Below are 19,126 nucleotides of genomic sequence, written 5' to 3'. Positions count from 1 at the left end.
CCTTTCCTGGTGGAATTCGCATTTTGAGAGTTTGGCATATAGGTGAGCGGCTCGCAGCTTCTTTAAAACCGCTCTGACAAGTTTGACGTGTTCTTCTTTTGTTTCGGTAAAGATAAGAATGTCGTCCAAGTAAACAAGGACCCCCTTAAACAGGTGCTCCCTTAGAACGTCATTGATTAATTGCATAAAGACTGCAGGGCCCCCTTGTAATCCAAATGGCAAGACTTTGAATTGATAGCACCCCATGGGGCAGTTAAATGCAGTCTTCCATTCGTCCCCTTCCTTGATTCTCACGCGATAGTAAGCTTCCCTTAAGTCTAGTTTAGAAAAAATTTTCCCTTTCGATAGGTGTGACAGCATGTCTTTCATGAGGGGCAGCGGGTATAGGTTGCTTTCACTGATTGTGTTCAGGGCCCTATAATCCACGCATAAACGTAAAGAGCCATCCTTCTTCTCTCTAAAAAGGACCGGGGCAGCCACTTTAGGCTTAGCTGGTTCAATGAAACCTCTCTCCAGGTTTTTTTTTATAAATCTTTCCATTTCCTCCTTCTCCTTTGGGCTCATGGAGTATAATCTGGGTTTCGGGAGTTTTGCCCCAGGCTTGAATTCAATGGTACAGTCTGTGGGTCGGTGGGGGGGAAGCTCATTCGCCCTCTCCTCACTGAAGACTTCAGCAAGGTCCCTATATTCCTCTGGTATTTCTGTTAATCTTTTTTCCTCTCCTATGGATGCTTTTTCTATTCTTGATTCTGGTAGCCTCTCTTGGGGTTTTAAGTCCATAGGGTCCCCCTTCGGGAATTTGATTTCTGTCGTCCTCCAATTTACCCAGGGGTTCCATTTTTTCAACCATTCCATCCCTAGAATCATTGGGCATTCCATACCTGGGGTCACCACAAACGTTAAGTCCTCTTCATGGTTGCCCAGGGAGAGGTGTATTGGCAGAGTGGCTAGGGTAGCTGGCACCCCCCCTGCTATGGATCCATCTAGCTGGCCAAATGAGATTGGTTGTTCCAGTCTCCTGGATGGGATGCCCAGATTCCCCACTAGTGTTGGGCTAATGAGGCAGCGGGTGCAGCCAGAGTCTATTAAGGCTTTCACCTTCACAGCTTCGGGCATGGGGGGGATTAATATAGTCACTGTTTTGAAGATGGGTGTGATGCGTCCACTTACCAGGGGTTCGCCTTCCGAGCTGTCATCTGAGGCATCCACCGTCCCTGTGGTGTAGGCTGGAGTTCTTTCCCCTTGGTGAGCAGAGGTGGGGTTTTCTGCAATTTCCATCATTTTCATGGCTGTTTCTTTTGGCTTAGCTGAATACCCTCTGGGTTTGTTGATTGGGGATCTGTCTGGGTTGTGCTGGGGGGCCTTTGAGCGGCATTCTACAGCTCGATGCCCTTCTCTTCCGCACTTGAAACACCCCATCTGCTTCTTGGCTGTATCCGATGATTTCACCGGTTGGTGTGTCAGCTCAGGCGGGGGGCGGCTCCATTGTTTTCCTCGGCGATGCCTCTTCAATATGTCGATCTCTGCTTCCTCTGCCAAGACGTACCATTCCTCAAGTCGATGTGGGTCTCCTCGGGGCAGGCAAGCATCATATAGATCATAGTTTAGTCCGTCTTTGAAACGGCCAAGGAGGATGTCTTCTGGCCAATTCAGTTTGCTGGCAATGGCTCGGAATTCTTGTGTATACTCAGCCACTGGGCGTTTGCCCTGCCTCATCGTTGTTATTCTTTCACGGGCTTTGCGATCAGCCAGGGGGTCTTCAAATCGTCTTCTCAACGAGGACATGAAACGGTTGAAGTTACTGAGTTCTGGGGCATTGGAGTCATGCAGGTTCACCACCCAATCTGCAGCTGGTCCATCCAGGGCAGATTGCACGATCCGGATGCGGGCTTTGTCGCTGGGGATGTCCTGCCCATATTCCTCCATGTAGCTGAGGACTTGGGTTAGGAAAAACCCCAAGCGTGTTGGCTCCCCTTTGAATTTCACCTCCAACGGTGGACGTCTTGGAATGGATCGGTGCCTCCATTGTGGGTGGTAGTGTCTTCCGTCCAGATTTCCATCTGTGGTCCGGTAGGGGGTGGGAGCTCCTGGATCAGTAAATGTCCCTGGGGTTGCAGGTTCCACGTCCCCCTCGGTGTCTCTCCCTTTGTGGCTCCAGGAACTGGGGCGGGCGTAGGGCTCAGGAATCTCCTCTCCTAGGGAGCTGAGAGTTCTCTTCATCAGGTCAATAGCTCTCTCTAGGATCCAGTCTGAGTACGGCATACAGCTTCCTCCCTCTTCACTTGCGTGCAGGGATTTCTCCATCTCCTGCTTCCATTCTGGTTGCTTGGTCCCCCGTCTCAGGGTCACTTTTCTTGATTCCTTTCCCCACTCGCTTTTCTTTCCAACGCCCATCGACCAGCGAGGCTTGTGGTCCTGTGTCTCCACCACTTCTTCTTCTGAGAAATCTGGCCTCTCGGATCCCAACATCTGGCAAGGTTCCAACTGGGTCAGCGGCTCTCTTTCCAGGGAGTTTTCTCCCTCTCTTGCTTCGTTGTCTGACATGGTAAATTTTTGCAAAATCCCCCGGCAAGGGTCTACCTTCCAGGTGGATTAATTTTGCAAGTCCTGTCTAATGTAAGGACCCACCCCACTTTGCATCTTAAGAAGACAGAACTCTTGGAATAGCTCTTCCAACAGGAATCCTTTATTAAGAGAAAATGGTTGCAGGCATGCTAGACAGGACTTGGGGTTCAAGCTCTCCCATTCAAGGTTTTAAGGGGTTCCCCAGTAGTCCCACCCAATCAACCCCCCTTCCAGTGATAGTTTCAAGTATCACAATTCCATCCCCTTTCTTCTTCCGTCTGGATGGAGACTTCAGATAACTACATGAAAGGCAATTACTCTTCTTTGATATGTTAACGCTTAGAGGCCACAATAAACACACATTCAGTCCTTTGAAGTGTGCTGAAGGAAGTGAGGGCCATAAAGCCCCTTTGCTCTCCCCCTTTTCTCCCTCTTATGGCAGAATCCAGAGAAGGCAGAATTGGGAGTTTCTATGTTTGATAATTAAAGATGAAATATAATTGGATTCTGACAGGACCAATTGTTTCTTTGATTTTTTTCTTGTTTTTTATGTACTGAAATATTTCATTTATTGTTTTTGACATTTGTTGCAAGTCTTACTTCATTCAAAACTTTAGCTTTCCTAACTTCATCTTTGCAGATTGAGGCTCTTTGTTGGTATTCTGCCTTAGTTACGTGTCTCTCTTTCCATTTTTTGTACTTGTCCTTTTTTCCCCTCTTAGTTGGTCTGAGAATTCTTTATGCAACCATGCTATTTATTTATTTTTTTGTTTTCTTGTTTTACTATTTTACTATTGAACTGGACTGGACATTTATAATTGTATTTTTTCAGAGTTTCCTATGCTTCTTGATTTGATTTTCCCTTTAAGATTTTCATCCATAGGATCTTCCCAAGCTGTCTCAGAATTTGTTAAAATCAGCTCTTTTAAAATCTGAAACACTGATTTGATTATGTTCTGTTGCTTGTGTCTGTTTTATATTGAATTCTAATATGACATGGTCACTCTCCTCTAAGGTTCCTGTAACTTCAATACCCTCTTATCGCTTCTTCTCTGTTGGTAAGAATTAGGTCCAGAGGGAATTAGCTGTCCCTCTAGTTGCCATCTCTACCTTTTGGATGATGAAATTGTCAGCTAGGTTGTTCAAGAATCTGTTTGATTTCCCATTTGTTGCAGAGTTTGTCTCCCAGTTGATGTCAGGGTAGTTAAAGTTCCCTATTACTACTGTGGTGTGTTTCCTACATACATTAGTTAGCTGATTAGCAAAAAGTTCATCTATTTGTTCTGCTTGGTTGGATGGCCTGTATAAGCATTTAAGTTCTTTGTGGCTGACCCTAGATATGCTTCCTATATCTCCTACTTTGCATCTGGGTTCTTCTTATAGTATTATAGTTATTATAAATATTATAATAAAATATTACAATAAAATAATAATAATAATAATAAATAAAATAAGCTAATATAATAAACAAATAACTTTTTCAAGAATTATAAACATACTTTCTAAACAACTGCATCTGTTTTTTTTTTCTAAGGGTAACAAATCATAAAAGTGAGAGTCAGGTTGGTCTACTGGTTAAGGCAAGAGGCTAGAAACTGGGATACTGTGAGTTCTAGTCCCCTCTTAGCCATGAAAAACAGCTTGGTGATCTTGGACCAGTCACACATTCTCAGCCCCAACTCACCTCACAGATTTGTTGTGGGGAAAATAATAATAAGGAGTACTAGATATGTTCAACTTCTCAACTTGTTTACAAAAAATTATAAAGGCAGTATATAAATTAAATAAATAAATCAAAACAATTTACAACTACATTCACTCACATATGCAAAATGTACTTCATAATAAAAGACATTTTTTTTTACCTGAAGGAAATGAAGCCACATCCTATTAAAGGGAAAAGGAAAAGGCACAGAATGATCTTCCAATTTTTGGTGTCTCTGGAAATTTCCCCATACCATTGTTTGGAAAGAAAATTCTGAAAGATAGAATTATAGAATCATGTGGGCTTTATATCCCTGATCTAGTCAAATGCCCTTAATTTTCAATAGTAGTACAGTGGTATATATACTGTACAATGCTCTGAATAGTTTCTGTAGAATTCTACTATTGAAATTAAGCAGACCAACAGCCAGATATATAGCTTATTTTTGCACGTTTTGAATTATAAATTGCAAGAATAGTGAAGAGGAAAGATTGATCTTATATTGGCAACATTTGCCCTGGCATAAACAGTAGACATGAGCCCTGAACAGGTGCAAGGAGCAGTAAGACAAATTCTCATCCACCAATGCCAGATGGAGAAACACAGTGATTACAACTTAATTTTTTAAACACCAGTTGATTTATATACATTTTATATACATTTTATATACATTTTATATACATATAGATTTAATCAATTAAACCTACACAGATTTGCATATAAAAGTATTCTCAACATTTTTCTCATTTAGAAAATGCATATATATGCAATGGAAGGCAGAGTGTTAGAAGTAATACTTTTTTAAAAGCAATTTCAGGGGACAATTTCTAGAGCGGAGACATTTATTCAAATGAACTGGAGTTTGTTGAGGGAGATCAAAAGAGAAGTTTTTTCTTTTGTTCATCTGAGGAATATGGAAAAGAAAACTATTCTCATGATTCATGATTATTTATCTACTCTTTGAGAACAGGAACTGCATGCACTACAAGTTTTAAAAAATGTATTTAAATAAAAATGTACATACTATAAATCCAACCATTTCTTGTAGTACAATGATGCTAGTTATTTCTGTCTTTTTCATGTATCTCTGATCCTTTCAGGTTCTTTTGCAATGTACTTCTCCTGGACATTTTGATTTTTTTTAACTAATTGTAGAAGAATTCATACCAAATAAACAATTGATAATAGCTGAAAATGTTGAGCTGGGAAATAAATAACATTTTCAACATGCCATTTTCAGCTGAGGTAAGACACACTCCCCCACACATACTGCAAGTGAAAGCAAACTGCCTTCCTGGAAGAGAAGATAAAGATACTAGAAATGAAACAATTAAATTTCTGTCTGGGTATTAGGAAAGCTGAGGAACTCTTGAATTAGATACCGGAAACACTTGCAGAGAGTAATAATTTCAAGAAGCCTCAGAAAAAACAAGAAAATCTGCAGAGAAGATAGACACATTAAGGAATGTGATACTGTAAAAGGAATCAATGGTTAGCAAGAGTTCTTTTTCCTTAAAGCTTCAGAATAGATTTCTGAATCTTAATTTCAAAATAATTTCCTCATTGATGGTGTTTTTGGACTCCTGAACAAAAAGCAGCTGCAGCTATAGCAGCAGTCCCCAACCTTTCCGCCTCTGCCAACTACAGCGGCAGCAGGAAGAAAGGAGACAGTTTGGTGTGTGCAACCTAATTCCTCACATGAGCTTTGCACACTTGCTTGCCGCTGGTTTCCAACAAGCCATAGACCAATAGCAGACTGGGGATTGGGGACCCTAAGCTGTAGGATCTGAAGAAGAAATTTCTGATTCTCTCCTAAGAGATAGATGGTAATGAATCAAGAACTAGAATTGTTTTGTCAAATATGACAAATATGTCAAAACCATAAAATCTTATTAGTCAAATTAGCTGCACAAAATAATTGCTCAGTCTACAGTCTCTTCAACTATGTTGATGGAACATATAAAACGATATGGTTCTGTGCCAGACTAGTCAATAAAGAGAAAACTCAGATGCTGATGTGGAAGTTGAGAAAAGCAATTTTCACCACCCAGAGTCTCTTTGAGAATGAGATAGTTGGTCTCTAACTTCGATAAATAATTTTTTAAAAAATGTATACCTACTAGATTTAAAATCATTGCTAAAAAAGTCAAATATTTAGGAATGTTTTCAATAAAAAAGCAACAAAGATATATTCCTGAATAATTATTTATGAACTTGGAAATGTATAACAGATGTTTCTAGATGAGAGAAACTAAATTTGTCTTGGTTAGGAAGAATTATGACTGCCTTAACTAGTTTTCTTGACAAGGTTTTCCATTGCTTCTTTCATAAATCTGAAGGAAAGTGCCTGACCCACAGTCACCTAGCTGACTTTATGTCTAAGATAACCTTGTTATTCTATGTTCTACTTATGATTCCATCATTTCTATGGAAGGGACATGTATTCTGGAGAGACTGCACAGATTTATTTGGATTTATGTACACAAAGTAAACAGTTAAGAAACTATGCAATATTAAGTAACTTACTGAAATTTAGGATAAACATGAGAAAAGAGTAAATCCAGGTTTCTCCCATCTTGCTTATTATTGAATATCTATTTTTATGAAGACCCTAAAATATGTTCCTAGATTAGACACTAGGCAATAGGAAACAATAATTTTAAAAAAATTATTTAAATAAATTTAGATAACCACCCATATTCTGATTCTGGTTGATTAGCATAGGATCAAAACCAATTGTGCTATTCATGTGTTAATAAATTACTTAAATGAGGGAATGGAAAATATAACTCTCAAATTTATATATGAGGTAGGAAAAATAAAAAATCAAAAAAAATCCAATCAAATATTGGATAGGAGAGACCATACAGATAGTAGTGCATGCAGAAAGTTCTGAGTTATCTTAGAGGATCACAACTATGAGTCAATTAGTGTGATGTAGCTGCAAAATAAGCTAATGGAATCCAACAATACATCTTGACACTGAACAGACAAGGCATTGTTCCTTTTTATTCTGTAATTTTCAAACAGCATCTAATAATATTGCATCCAGACTGAGCAATGCATTTTTGAAAGGATATTGACAAATTAAGTGAGACCAGAAGACAGCAACCAAAATGATAAGGGGCCCGATGTAAGGACCCACCCCACTTTGCATCTTAAGAAGACAGAACTCTTGGAATAATTCTTCCAACAGGCATCCTTTATTAAGAAAAAATGGTTGCAGGCATTCTAGACAGGACTTGGGGTCCAAGCTCTCCCATTCAAGGTTTTAAGGGGTTCCCCAGTAGCCCCACCCAATCACCCCCCTCTTCCAGCGACAGTCTCAGGCATTACATTCCCACCCCCTTTTCCTTACTGCTGGCTGGATGGAGACTTCAAAGAAAACTACATGAAATGTAATAGCCCCATTCTTATGGTTAGCTCTTTTGGCAATACACACATCCAGTTCCTTTGAAGTGTACCGAAGGAAGTAAGGGCCATAAAGCCCCTTTGTTCACCCCCTTCCCTTCATTGTATGGCAGAATCCATAGAAGGCAGAAATGGGTTTTTTTATAATTGATAACTAGAGATGAAATATAATTAGATTCTGACATCCTGCCCCTCAAAAATACGACAGATCCACCTGAAAGAAAACAAAACAGGTATAAAAGATAGTCAGGCTTGTTAGGGTATTCTGTGTGAAACTTCTTTAATAGCTTCGGGGCTCTGACACGACGTTTATGGACCCATTCATTTTGTGAGGGAGGGAGGTGTTTCCAGGCAATTAGGTTCTGAGTCGCTCCATGATATCTCCTAGAGTCAAGGATTTCCTTTATCTCGAAGTGTTGTTCGCCCTCCACCATGATTGGAGGTGGGGGGGGACTTTTGGCCGTAGAGGTGACTGACGCTCTCTTTTCAGCAAGCTGCAATGAAAGATTGGGTGTATTTGCCTGAGATTTTTGGGTAATTCTAATTCTACTGTTACTGGGTTTATGATTCTTTTAATTGGAAAAGGCCCTATACATTTTGGTCCAAGTTTTTTACAGGGCTGTAGGGACTTTAGGTATTTTGTAGATAAGTACATCATTTCTCCTATAATGAATGGTGTAGGCTCAACCCTTTTTTTATCGGCCTGTGCTTTGTATGCCTGCCTAGCTTCATCTAGTGTTTTTCTGACTATTGGCCAGGTGTTTTGTAATTGTTCCATCCATTCTTTCAGTGATGGGATCGCCGGTTCCTGTGGGGTTAATTCTGTCATGGGGTTGAAACTTTGATCGGTGGCTATTTGAAAAGGAGTGTAACCTGTGCTGGAGTGGACTGCATTATTGTAAGCAACTTCTGCGAAAGGGAGTAGGTCCATCCAATTTGTTTGTTGAAAATTAATAAAACATCTTAAATATTGCTCAAGTACTGAATGACAACGTTCTTTTTGTCCATCCCCTTGTGTATGATGGCTAGATGTCAGTCCCTGAGTGGTCCCTAAGAGGGATAAAAATTCCTTCCAAAATGCAGGCGTAAATTGCACTCCCCTATCAGAGATGATGCGTTGGGGTGCCCCGTGCAATCTGTAAATGTGCTGGACGAATTGTTTTGCTAAGGCCTTTGCAGTGGGAATCTTTTGGCAAGGGGTAAAGTGCACCTGTTTGGAAAACAAGTCCGTGACCATCCAGACAACAGTATTCCCATTGCTTTCCACTATAAAATCCATGGCTATTTCCCTTCAGGGGCCTGAGGGATTTGCCACTGGTTGTAATAGTCCTGGCAATTTCCCTTGCAACCTCTTTGCAGTCGCACATTTTGGACAGCTGGCCACATAACTTTCTATGTCCTTTTTTATTGATGGCCACCAAAATTGCCGTTTAATTAAGTGTAAAGTTTTTACAAATCCAAAATGCCCTGCTGATTTTGTGTCATGGCAAAGCTGCATGAAAGTGACTCTTTGGGTTGTTGGTATATATAACTTTTCTCCTACCCAAGGCAACCCGTCTCTCATTGTGCACACATTTTTGTTTTTCTGGAACCATTTGTCTGTTTCCAAACTTTTTCTGAATTCAATCCCAGTTTGGCTGTCCAGTTGTGGTTTTATTTTGGCTTGGGTTCTTGTGGTTACTGGTGTTGCCAGTTGTGACTCTGCCATTATTGGTTTAGAGTCTGTGGCTCGCACTGAGGCTTCCAAATTTTTGTGATCAGTCCACACCTGGAAGGGGATTTTGTTGCCTTCCAGGAATTGTCGCCACATGAGTAATGCCCAACGTATCCCGTATGCCTCCTTCTCCCATACGAGCCAGCGCTGTTCTGTTTCCGTGAGTTTCTTGGATGTATATGCACAGGGTTGCAATACTCCATCATCGTTTTCTTGTAATAGAACAGCCCCCACTGCCACATCACTTGCATCTGCCAGTATTACGAAGGGCTTGTCCATATCTGGGTGCCTTAGTACTGGTTCGGCAGAAAAAAGTCTCTTTAGTCTCTCAAATGCTGCTTGGCACTCCATTGTCCATGTTAGTGGCTGGCTAGGTTTTACTGAGGATGCTCCCTTCGTTTTTAGTAAGTTAGTGAGGGGCAAGGCTATCTGGGCAAATGAGGGGATGAATTGGCGGTAAAAGTTTGCAGAGCCCAGGAAACTTTGTAGTTGCTTTCTTGTGCAGGGTGGTGCCCAATCTAATACTGCTCTGACCTTCTCTGGGTCCATTTCAATGCCCTGGGGGGATATGCAATAACCCTGGTGGAATTCGATTTTGAGAGTTTGGCATATAGGTGGGCGGCTCGCAGTTTCTTTAAAACCGCTCTGACAAGGTTGACATGTTCCTCTTTTGTTTCGGTGAAGATAAGAATGTCATCCAAGTAAACAAGGACCCCCTTAAACAGGTACTCCCTTAGAACGTCATTGATTAATTGCATAAAGACTGCAGGGCCCCATTGTAATCCAAATGGCAAGACTTTGAACTGATAGCACCCCATGAGGCAGTTAAATGCAGTCTTCCATTCGTCCCCTTCCTTAATTCTCACGCGATAGTACGCTTCCCTTAGGTCTAGTTTAGAAAAAAATTTCTCTTTCGAGAGGTGTGACAGCATGTCTTTCATGAGGGACAGAGGGTATAGGTTGCTTTCAGGGCCCTATAATCCATGCATAAGCGTAAAGAGCCATCCTTCTTCTCTCTAAAAAGGACCAGGGCAGCCACTTTAGGCTTGGCTGGCTCAATGAAACCTCTCTCTAGGTTTTTTTTTAATGAATCTTTCCATTTCCTCCTTCTCCTTTGGGCTCATGGAGTATAATCTGGGCTTCGGGAGTTTTGCCCCAGGCTTGAATTCAATGGTACAGTCTGTGGGTCGGTGGGGGGGGAGCTCATCCGCCCCCTCCTCACTGAAAACTTCAGCAAGGTCTCTGTATTCCTCTGTTATTTCTGTTAGTCTCTTTTCCTCTCCTATGGATGCTTTTTCTATTCTTGATTCTGGTAGCCCCCCTTGGGGTTTTAAGTCCATAGGGTCCCCCTTCAGGAATTTGATTTCTGTCGTCCTCCAATTTACCCAGGGGTTCCATTTTTTTAACCATTCCATCCCTAGGATCATTGGGCATTCTGTGCCTGGGGTCACCACAAACGTTATGTCCTCCTCATGTTTGCCCAGGGAGAGGTGTATTGGTAGAGTGGCTAGGGTAGCTGGCACCCCCCCCCCCGCTATGGATCCATCTAACTGGCCAAATGAGATTGGTTGTTCCAGTCTCCTCGATGGAATGCCCAGATTCCCCACTAGTGTCGGGCTAATGAGCAGCGGGTGCAGCCAGAGTCTATTAAGGTTTCACCTTCACAGCTTCGGACATGGGGGGAATTAATATAGTCACTGTCTTGAGGATGGGTGCGATGTGTCCACTTACCAGGGGTTCGCCCTCCGCGCTGTCATCTGAGGCATCCACTAGCCCTGCGGTGTAGGCTGGAGTTCTTTCCCCCTGATGAGCAGAAGTGGGGGGTCCCGCAATTTCCATCATTCTCATGGCAGTTTCTTTTGGCTTAGCTGAAGACTTTCCGGATTTGCTGATTGGGGATCTGTCTGGGTTGTGCTGGGGGGCTTTGGAGCGGCATTCTACAGCTCGATGCCCTTCTCTTCCACACTTGAAGCACCCCATTTGCTTCTTGGCTGTAGCCAATGATTTCACTGGTCCATGTGTCAACTCAGGCGGGGAGCGACTCCATTGTTTTCCTCAGCGGTGTCTCTTCAATATGCCAATCTCTGCTTCCTCTGCCAAGATGTACCATTCCTCAAGTTGGTGTGGGTCCCCTTGGGGCAGGCAAGTGTCATAGAGGTCATAATTTAGTCCGTCTTTCAAATGGCTAAGGAGGATGTCTTCTGGCGAGTTCAGTTTGTTGGCAATGGCCCGGAATTCTTGTGTATATTCAGCCACCGGGCGTTTGCCTTGCCTCATTGTTTTTATCCTTTCACGAGCTTTGTGATCAGCCAGGGGGTCTTCAAATCGTCTTTTCAGAGAGGACATGAAACGGTTGGAGTCGCTGAGTTCTGGGGCATTGGAGTCATGCCAGTCTGCAGCCGGTCCGTCCAGGGCAGATTGCACGATCCGGATGTGGGCTTTGTCACTGGGGATGTCCCGCCCATATTCCTCCATGTAGCTGAGGACTTGGGTTAGGAAAAACCCCAAGTGTGTTGGCTCCCCTTTGAATTTCACCTCCAATGGCGGACGTCTTGGAATGGATCGGTGCCTCCGTTGTTGGTGGTAGTGTCTTCCGTCCAGATTGCCATCTTTGGTTCGGTAGGGGGTGCGGACTACTGGATCAGCAGATATCCCCAGGGTTGCAGGTTCCACTTCCCCCTCGGTGTCTCTCCCTTTGCGGCTCCAGGAGCTGAGGCGGCTGTAGGGCTCAGGATACTCCTCTCCTAGGAAGCTGAGAGTTCTCTTCATCAGGTCAATAGCTTTCTCTAGGATCCAGTCTGAGTATGGTGCCCAGCTTTCTCCCTCTTCACTTGCGTGCAGGGATTTCTCCATCTCCTGCTTCCATTCTGGTTGCTTGGCCCCCCGTCTCAGGGTCACCTTTCTTGATTCCCTTCTCCACTCACTTTTCTTTCCAACGCCCATTGACCAGCGAGGCTTGTGGTCCCGTGTCTCCACCACTTCTTCTCCTGAGGAATCTGACCTCTCATATCCCAACATCTGGCAAGGTTCCAGTTGGGCCAGCAGCTCTCTTTCCAGGGAGTTTTCCCCCTTTCTTGCTCCATTGTCTGACATGGTAAATTTTTGCAAAATCCCCCAGCAAGGGTCTCCCTTCCAAGTAGATTAATTTTGCAAGTCCTGTCTAATGTATCTTAAGAAGACAGAACTCTTGGAATAATAATAATAATAATTCTTCCAACAGGAATCCTTTATTAAGAGAAAATGGTTGCAGGCGTTCTAGACAGGACTTGGGGTCCAAGCTCTCCCATTCAAGGTTTTAAGGGGTTCCCCAGTAGCCCCACCCAATCACCCCCTTCTTCCAGCGACAGTCTCAGGCATTACATTCCCATCCCCTTTTCCTTACTGCCGGCTGGATGGAGACTTCAAAGAAAACTACATGAAATGTAATAGCCCCATTCTTATGGTTAGCTCTTTTGGCAATACACACATCCAGTTCCTTTGAAGTGTACCGAAGGAAGTGAGGGCCATAAAGCCCCTTTGTTCACCCCCTTCCCTTCATTGTATGGCAGAATCCATAGAAGGCAGAAATGGGGTTTTTTATAATTGATAACTAGAGATGAAATATAATTGGATTCTGACACCCGAGAAGAAAAGTTATTAACTAAAGACACTGAATATATTCAACTGGGAGGAAAGAAGAGTGTAAGGAAACATGATAGCTATTTTCTTGCAACTGAATATTTCATGAAGTAGATGTTTTCAGTGTTATTCCAGAAGATAAAATAAGAAATAGTGGATTTAAATTGCAAGCAGGTACATTTAGCTAGACATTGGGAAGAATTTCCTGATTGTAATGGAATGGGCAGGAGGTGGTAGACTCTCTAGTAATATTTATACAGAAGCACATTGGGCATGCTCTAGTAGATTAATGAATGAGACATGAGGTTGGACTAGATAATCTCTAAGATCCCTTCCAATATTTATATTCTATAACTCTAAAATGAAAGTATTTCAAAATACTTTCCAAATAATTATGGACATATTTTACTAGATGTAAAGCTTCTTTTATTGACTAATTTTATTTCAATAATCAGATATTAATGCTGCACATTTTCTGCAGATGAAGTAAACCATTTGAAGAAGCTGATTTTGTGACAGCAAGTAGAAGCTGGAAGATATAATGGGTACTTCACTTAGCCTGTTTCCTGATTATTATTTTCCTGTTCCAAATCTCAGACATGCAGCATTTTCAAACACATGGCTTCTCTGCATTTAAATTTGGGAAGAAAGAAATGATAAGTTTCTGAATTCCTAATTAATTCTAACAGAAATCAATTTTCTCTATAACCAAAGAGCTATTTCACATACAAATATTTTCCATGAATGAAATTAACATTGACAACATGAGCAAAGTATATGATATTTACTATATAATTGTATATTTAATATGTGCATAATTAAATCTCACTTATTTCAACAGTCCTAACTGCAAGATTAATGGATATACGATTGCAGTCTATTCTGTTTCAGCAAATAAAACCTGTAAATGGGTTATATAATCTTATCTCTGCTATTTTACCTGGACTCCTGGCTGAGCGATGAATTGTTGATCCTTAGCTTCTACAGCAAGTTCTAGACAACTGTTCCCACCCCATGCTTCACAGGAATAAATAAGTAGCTGTTCTGCCAGATCTTCATCGCTGCTGTAACATTCTGTGAACAATTCTAGAACAATTAAAATTCAGAGTAGTTAAGCTATTCTTGGTTTTTAATTTCTGCCTGTTAAATTCTATATGGTAAATTTTCATGGCTTCTAAAACCAGTTATCTATCCCTATCCCAAGACTTCAGTGATGTGGAGAGCTGACACTTTGCAGTCCTGGCCACTGGTTATAATCTTGCCCTGATCTTGGAGAAAAGACCAAAACTCAATTTTAGAACAACAATTTTGCCTGCAGAAAGTCCCAAGTTCCATTTTTTAACATCCAAATAAGAACATAGCTTGAGATTTGCTGCCATCATAGCAGATTGAGACAAATATTGTTAAATTTCTGGGGATTGTTCTCCATGCCCTAAGCACCTGTAAATTACCTTACCCTAAATGTAAAAAACACTGTTATCTCTACAATCTTTCTACTTCTCCAAAGGACCTCAGCATATATTTGCAGTGATTAAAGTTTTCTCAGATAAGATCCAAGCCCATCTCCTTTTTGGAGTTCAACTGGGTCCCTTTTTTGAGTTCAGCTGGACCGTCAAGAGAAAAGTCATTCCTTTCTTTTGAAAGAGTTCAGTATAGGCTTTTGAGATCTATTTTTTTTAAATATCTTGCTATGTTCAGAAGATGGCAGTTCATTGTGAAGTTGGCCTACTTAAAATAGAAACTTCTGCCTGGATTTTCATTTTTTTCTATTGGCTTAAGCTCACCTTTTTTTTCAGCCAGTTTTCAGTCTTCCTGGTGCCAGACAATACATTCCAAACTGTAATTTGATGGCTTTTCAGAGCTAGCCATCACCCTGATGGGCTATGATCATGTACTAGCTAAGGGGTCTTCAACCCCTGGTCCATGAACCAGTACCGGGCCATGGCATGCCAGCAACCGGGCCGCAGAAACAAGCAAAGCAGGGAGCACACAAAACCATGCCCCCTCCCGTCCATGGAAAAACCTCTCTCCACGTAATTGGTCCCTGGTGCCCAAATGGTTGAGGACTTCTGCACTAGCTTAATTTAAATAACAGGGCATTGATTTAGAGCTACAAGCAGACTTATCTGTTCTACCTAGAAACTTCTTTTTGAATCACTCTGCACACTTTCTCCAACCAGCCAGATAATTTAGTCACATAATATTTCTGATATTTAAAAGGGCTTTATCTCTGGCTAAAATTCATGTCCTCCCAATAACACTTACAGATTTCTTTTGTACACATTATCACTAATATTACTACTAGATATATCCCATGTCCCTTTAAATAATTATACTCTTACAACTTGTTTACCTCTGACTCAAAATGCTGAGAACAAAAAATAAAACTTTGCCAAGTCTGAGCAAGACAAATGTCTCCTTGCATTTCACACAAAAGTGGAAATGGGAAAAGTAGAAAAAGAAGACTGGCCCTTTGCAGTCTCATCCAGCTTAGAAAAACAGAGAGAAACTAATAGAATTCTTCTGAATTTCATTCAACTACATGTCAGTTCCTTATGCCTGTCACATTGGAATTTAGTTTATTTTTATTTTTATAAACACACAAAGACAAATGAATTTGCATAAAAATATATAATATAATCAATATCAAACTTCAACAATATACCTTATTTGTTTCCTATAGCATAAATATATCTTAATAGATATTATTTTTTTGTTATGAGAAGGGTATAACTTTTCTGCCAGTTTTAAATCTGGATTATTCTTAAGTCTATGTCAGTCATAAGTCTAATAATAAGTGTTAAGTCACTTTATGGTTTAAAATAAACCACATTATAGTTTAACACAATATATTCAATCATGGCTATCAACAATAAATATATTTTGTCTTTTATTCACATTCACATTATTTAAACCAGGCATGGTGAATCTCTGACACTTAAAATTTGTTTTTCAACTCCAATTCCCAGGAATTTCACCCAGATTTACTAAAAATTCAGCAATATATAAAAAGATATAAATTCCTTTTTTATAAATAACTATGAATAATCAATATGGTTTGGCATTATTGCATTAAAGTAGAAATCTAGATAAAATGATATATCTACAGAATGTTCTAATCTGTATGTTATCCTAAACCAGAGTGTAGCTGCTTACTTTTGTCTTAGCATGTTGTGTGAGCCTAACCACTATGATGTGTAAACCCAGATTTGTGACTTAGCATGATATTGATACTGAACTAACATTTTAATAAGATACTATTTGATTTAACAAATCATGGATCACCAAAATATGGCTCAATGTAAGTGTAAACTCAGCTTTATTAATCTGGATCTTGAAGTTAATTTAAATCTATTGTAAACTCTAATACATCTGAAAAGAAGCTAATATAGCCAACAATGTAATAAATATGTCTCATAATTGAGAACGTCAAGTCAACATAAGAACCTCTGATACAAGAAACCCAGCCACGTGTTCCTACATCTATTCAATGCACCAAGAGTCCCATTCAAGCTATCATACTACTTGAATTCTCCTATTTTTAGTCCTGAGATTTATGTATGAAAAAGTGATATACTTTAGCAAATATAGTGTATTTAGCATGTCTTACTTTTTCTTTTCTTTTTTTGAAATCTTTTTTTTATTAAATTTTTGAAATTTTACAAAAACAAAACAACCCATCCCCAAACCTCCCTAACCCTCCCATTCCCTCCCCCGACCTTCCCAGAGCTGAACATAGACTTAATTACAATTTCTTCAAAAAGTCTTAAAAAAAGAAAAAAATATAAACCATGAATAAGTCTAAATACTAAATACATTAATTAAACAAATTATAAGATAATTAGCAGTAATATATATATATATAAACACAAATACCAAAAGAATAATACTTAAAAGAAAAAAAGAATAAAGAAAAAGAAAAAAAGAAAAAGATAAAAGAAAGTATAATAAGAGTAAAAAATAAAATTAAAAAAAAAGAAAATAAAATCTATAAGATATTTTAAATTTTAAATATAAGTTATTGAAAAACTAGATAATATTTTTTAATATCCAACTTATATTGTGTAAAATCTATCCATTTTTTCCATACCGCAAAATACTTCTCCTGCGATTGATCCTTCAAAAAAGCGCATGTCTTACTTTTTCATCATACTTATGTGTACTGCACTAAATATGATGAGCTATTCTTCAGTGTTTCCTTTGATTCTAGTTTTTCTTCCCTTACTACAAACTGTATGTATTTAATCTCTTAATTTATAGCTGACCTTCTTATATTGAACTTACCCACAGCTCTTGTTTCGTATTCATTTGCCAATTCTTCCGATTCTCCAGCAGCGTTAATATCATTCTTTACTTTAGCCAAGCTTTTCAGAAGCTTGCTGGCCCCTAATGCTGCCAAGGTGCAGCCTCTTGTCTGCAAAGAGAATTGTTAAATCATCTTTTATGACATTCTAATATTGAAATGACACTCAAATTACCAAACAGCAATGTAGCTGCATAGTATAGAAGGGTTCCATTCTTTGGAGCCATATTTGAAAACTCTAACTTGCACAATAAAATGATTAAAAGTGACGAGCAATTTGTCCTGTGCAATTTCCCAGCAATCTACTGACCATGACCCTCTTGAACTAGAACATTCCAATAAACAAATCCATGGAATAGGACACTTTTCTGCAATTATATTACTAAACTGGTTTAGAATTCAACTAAACCAACATTTCAAATATACCTGCATTTTTGTTTTACCTTCAATATAGCTCCAGTTGATATTATTCTAAATGTCAATCTAAATTAATATTTCATATTACCACATTCATATAAACAATATATAAAGGAAGTACTAATCATAATAACTCATTTAAGAGGAAGGGCCCACAACTTTCACAAATTATAGTATCTATAAATCTTAAGCAGAAAAGAGACATCTCTATTGCTCTATGCTTACATAATAATCCAATCTAGATATGTATGTGCAGAAGTAATTTCTATTGACTTTAATATTTGTATGTATGGAAATCTAGCCTAGGGAAATAGTTTTTGTCTCAAAAGATTATGAATCTAATTGTTGTTAGTGATGCCAGAAGTGTGAAATACCTGCTCCCAAATTACAATGGATAGTTCCTTTTTGTTTTGAAGGATAGCCCAAATAAAGAGAGCTTGCAAGGGGTGCCTCGTAATAAGAGATCCATCCTGAAAGGACATAATTACAACAAAAATTCCAACATTAACAAATATGGGAATTCAGTCTTAATGTCTGTTTTGTTTTACATAGAAAAATGTACTTAGAAATGTTCCATTGAGTTCTGTGGATTTAAATTGATACAGATGGGTATATAATTTCAGTTTAAAAGCTATATTTGACATACCAGCAACTGTATCTCTATGTCATCATTGCCATTTTTGTCTTCTTTTTTTATGTCTTTTCTGAAATCCTCTACCATCTTCCACACAAAAGTAAGAAGAGCATCACTGTAGGAGTTCTTAGCAATTTGTAGGTTTTTAAACACCAGATTGCTGAAGTTGTTTGTATAAAGCTCTGTTAAAACTTCATGAGTGAGGAACTTCCTTAGATTCAGCCCATTTTCAAGAAAGAGACGAACAAATTTTGGTCTGTCCTTTACCAGGGCTATAAACATGACATCCTGAAGATCAGCAGACTGGAAACAAACAAGAAACAACAAAATGTTTACAAATCTTGTGGTGGGGAGAGAAACACTATATATATATATATATATATATATATATATATATATATATATATATATATATATATGTCTTTGGTTGTTCGGGTTTTCTCCCGCGTAAAATTGGAAGTGTCTTGGCAACGTTTCGACGAAGTCACATTCGTCATCTTCAGGCTGGTGTTTTTAGCTTCTTGCTTTGAGCAGCAATGTGTGGTTTTAGCTGTTTCTTCCTTTTAACTGCCAGTGAGGGTATGAACTGATTGGATGGGAGCTTGGCTGTGTTCTGATTGGGTGGAGGTGTGTTCTGAATGGTTAGGGGCTTGGCTGTGCTCTGATTGGCTGGGGGAGTGTTCTGTTTGGTTGTGCTCAGGTTAGTCTGAGTTGCAGAGGGGTTTAAGATTTTGGGGTTAGGGAGTCGTTTGTCAATAA

General features: G+C 39.6%; 1 protein-coding gene across 10 annotated transcripts in view; it reads right to left on the bottom strand.

Annotated features, from left to right (window-relative positions):
• TRPM8 (transient receptor potential cation channel subfamily M member 8) overlaps nucleotides 1-19,126 on the bottom strand; it is a 380,488-nt gene that overhangs the window by 112,812 nt on the left and 248,550 nt on the right. For 6 of the 10 annotated variants that reach the window (XR_005557389.1, XM_039349049.1, XM_039349050.1 and 3 more), the window contains 5 exons: nucleotides 18,380-18,670; nucleotides 18,108-18,203; nucleotides 17,298-17,427; nucleotides 13,954-14,099; nucleotides 4,431-4,543 (listed from right to left, as the gene is read on the bottom strand). Coding sequence is in view for 9 of the 10 variants with exons in the window: in XM_039349049.1 (XP_039204983.1) it covers nucleotides 4,431-4,543; nucleotides 13,954-14,099; nucleotides 17,298-17,427; nucleotides 18,108-18,203; nucleotides 18,380-18,670 (776 nt within the window). In the remaining variant the exon portion in view is untranslated. The remainder of the gene's footprint in view (nucleotides 1-4,430; nucleotides 4,544-13,953; nucleotides 14,100-17,297; nucleotides 17,428-18,107; nucleotides 18,204-18,379; nucleotides 18,671-19,126) is intronic. The other 4 variants (XM_039349053.1, XM_039349051.1, XM_039349054.1 and 1 more) reach the window with 4 other exon arrangements.

The sequence above is a fragment of the Crotalus tigris genome, unplaced genomic scaffold (assembly GCF_016545835.1).
Source record: "Crotalus tigris isolate CLP2741 ecotype Arizona unplaced genomic scaffold, ASM1654583v1 scf7180000018223.614484, whole genome shotgun sequence".
NCBI classification, from domain to species: Eukaryota; Metazoa; Chordata; class Lepidosauria; order Squamata; family Viperidae; genus Crotalus; species Crotalus tigris.
Note: the sequence above shows the minus strand (reverse complement) of the source record. Positions and strands in the feature narration are given on the sequence as shown.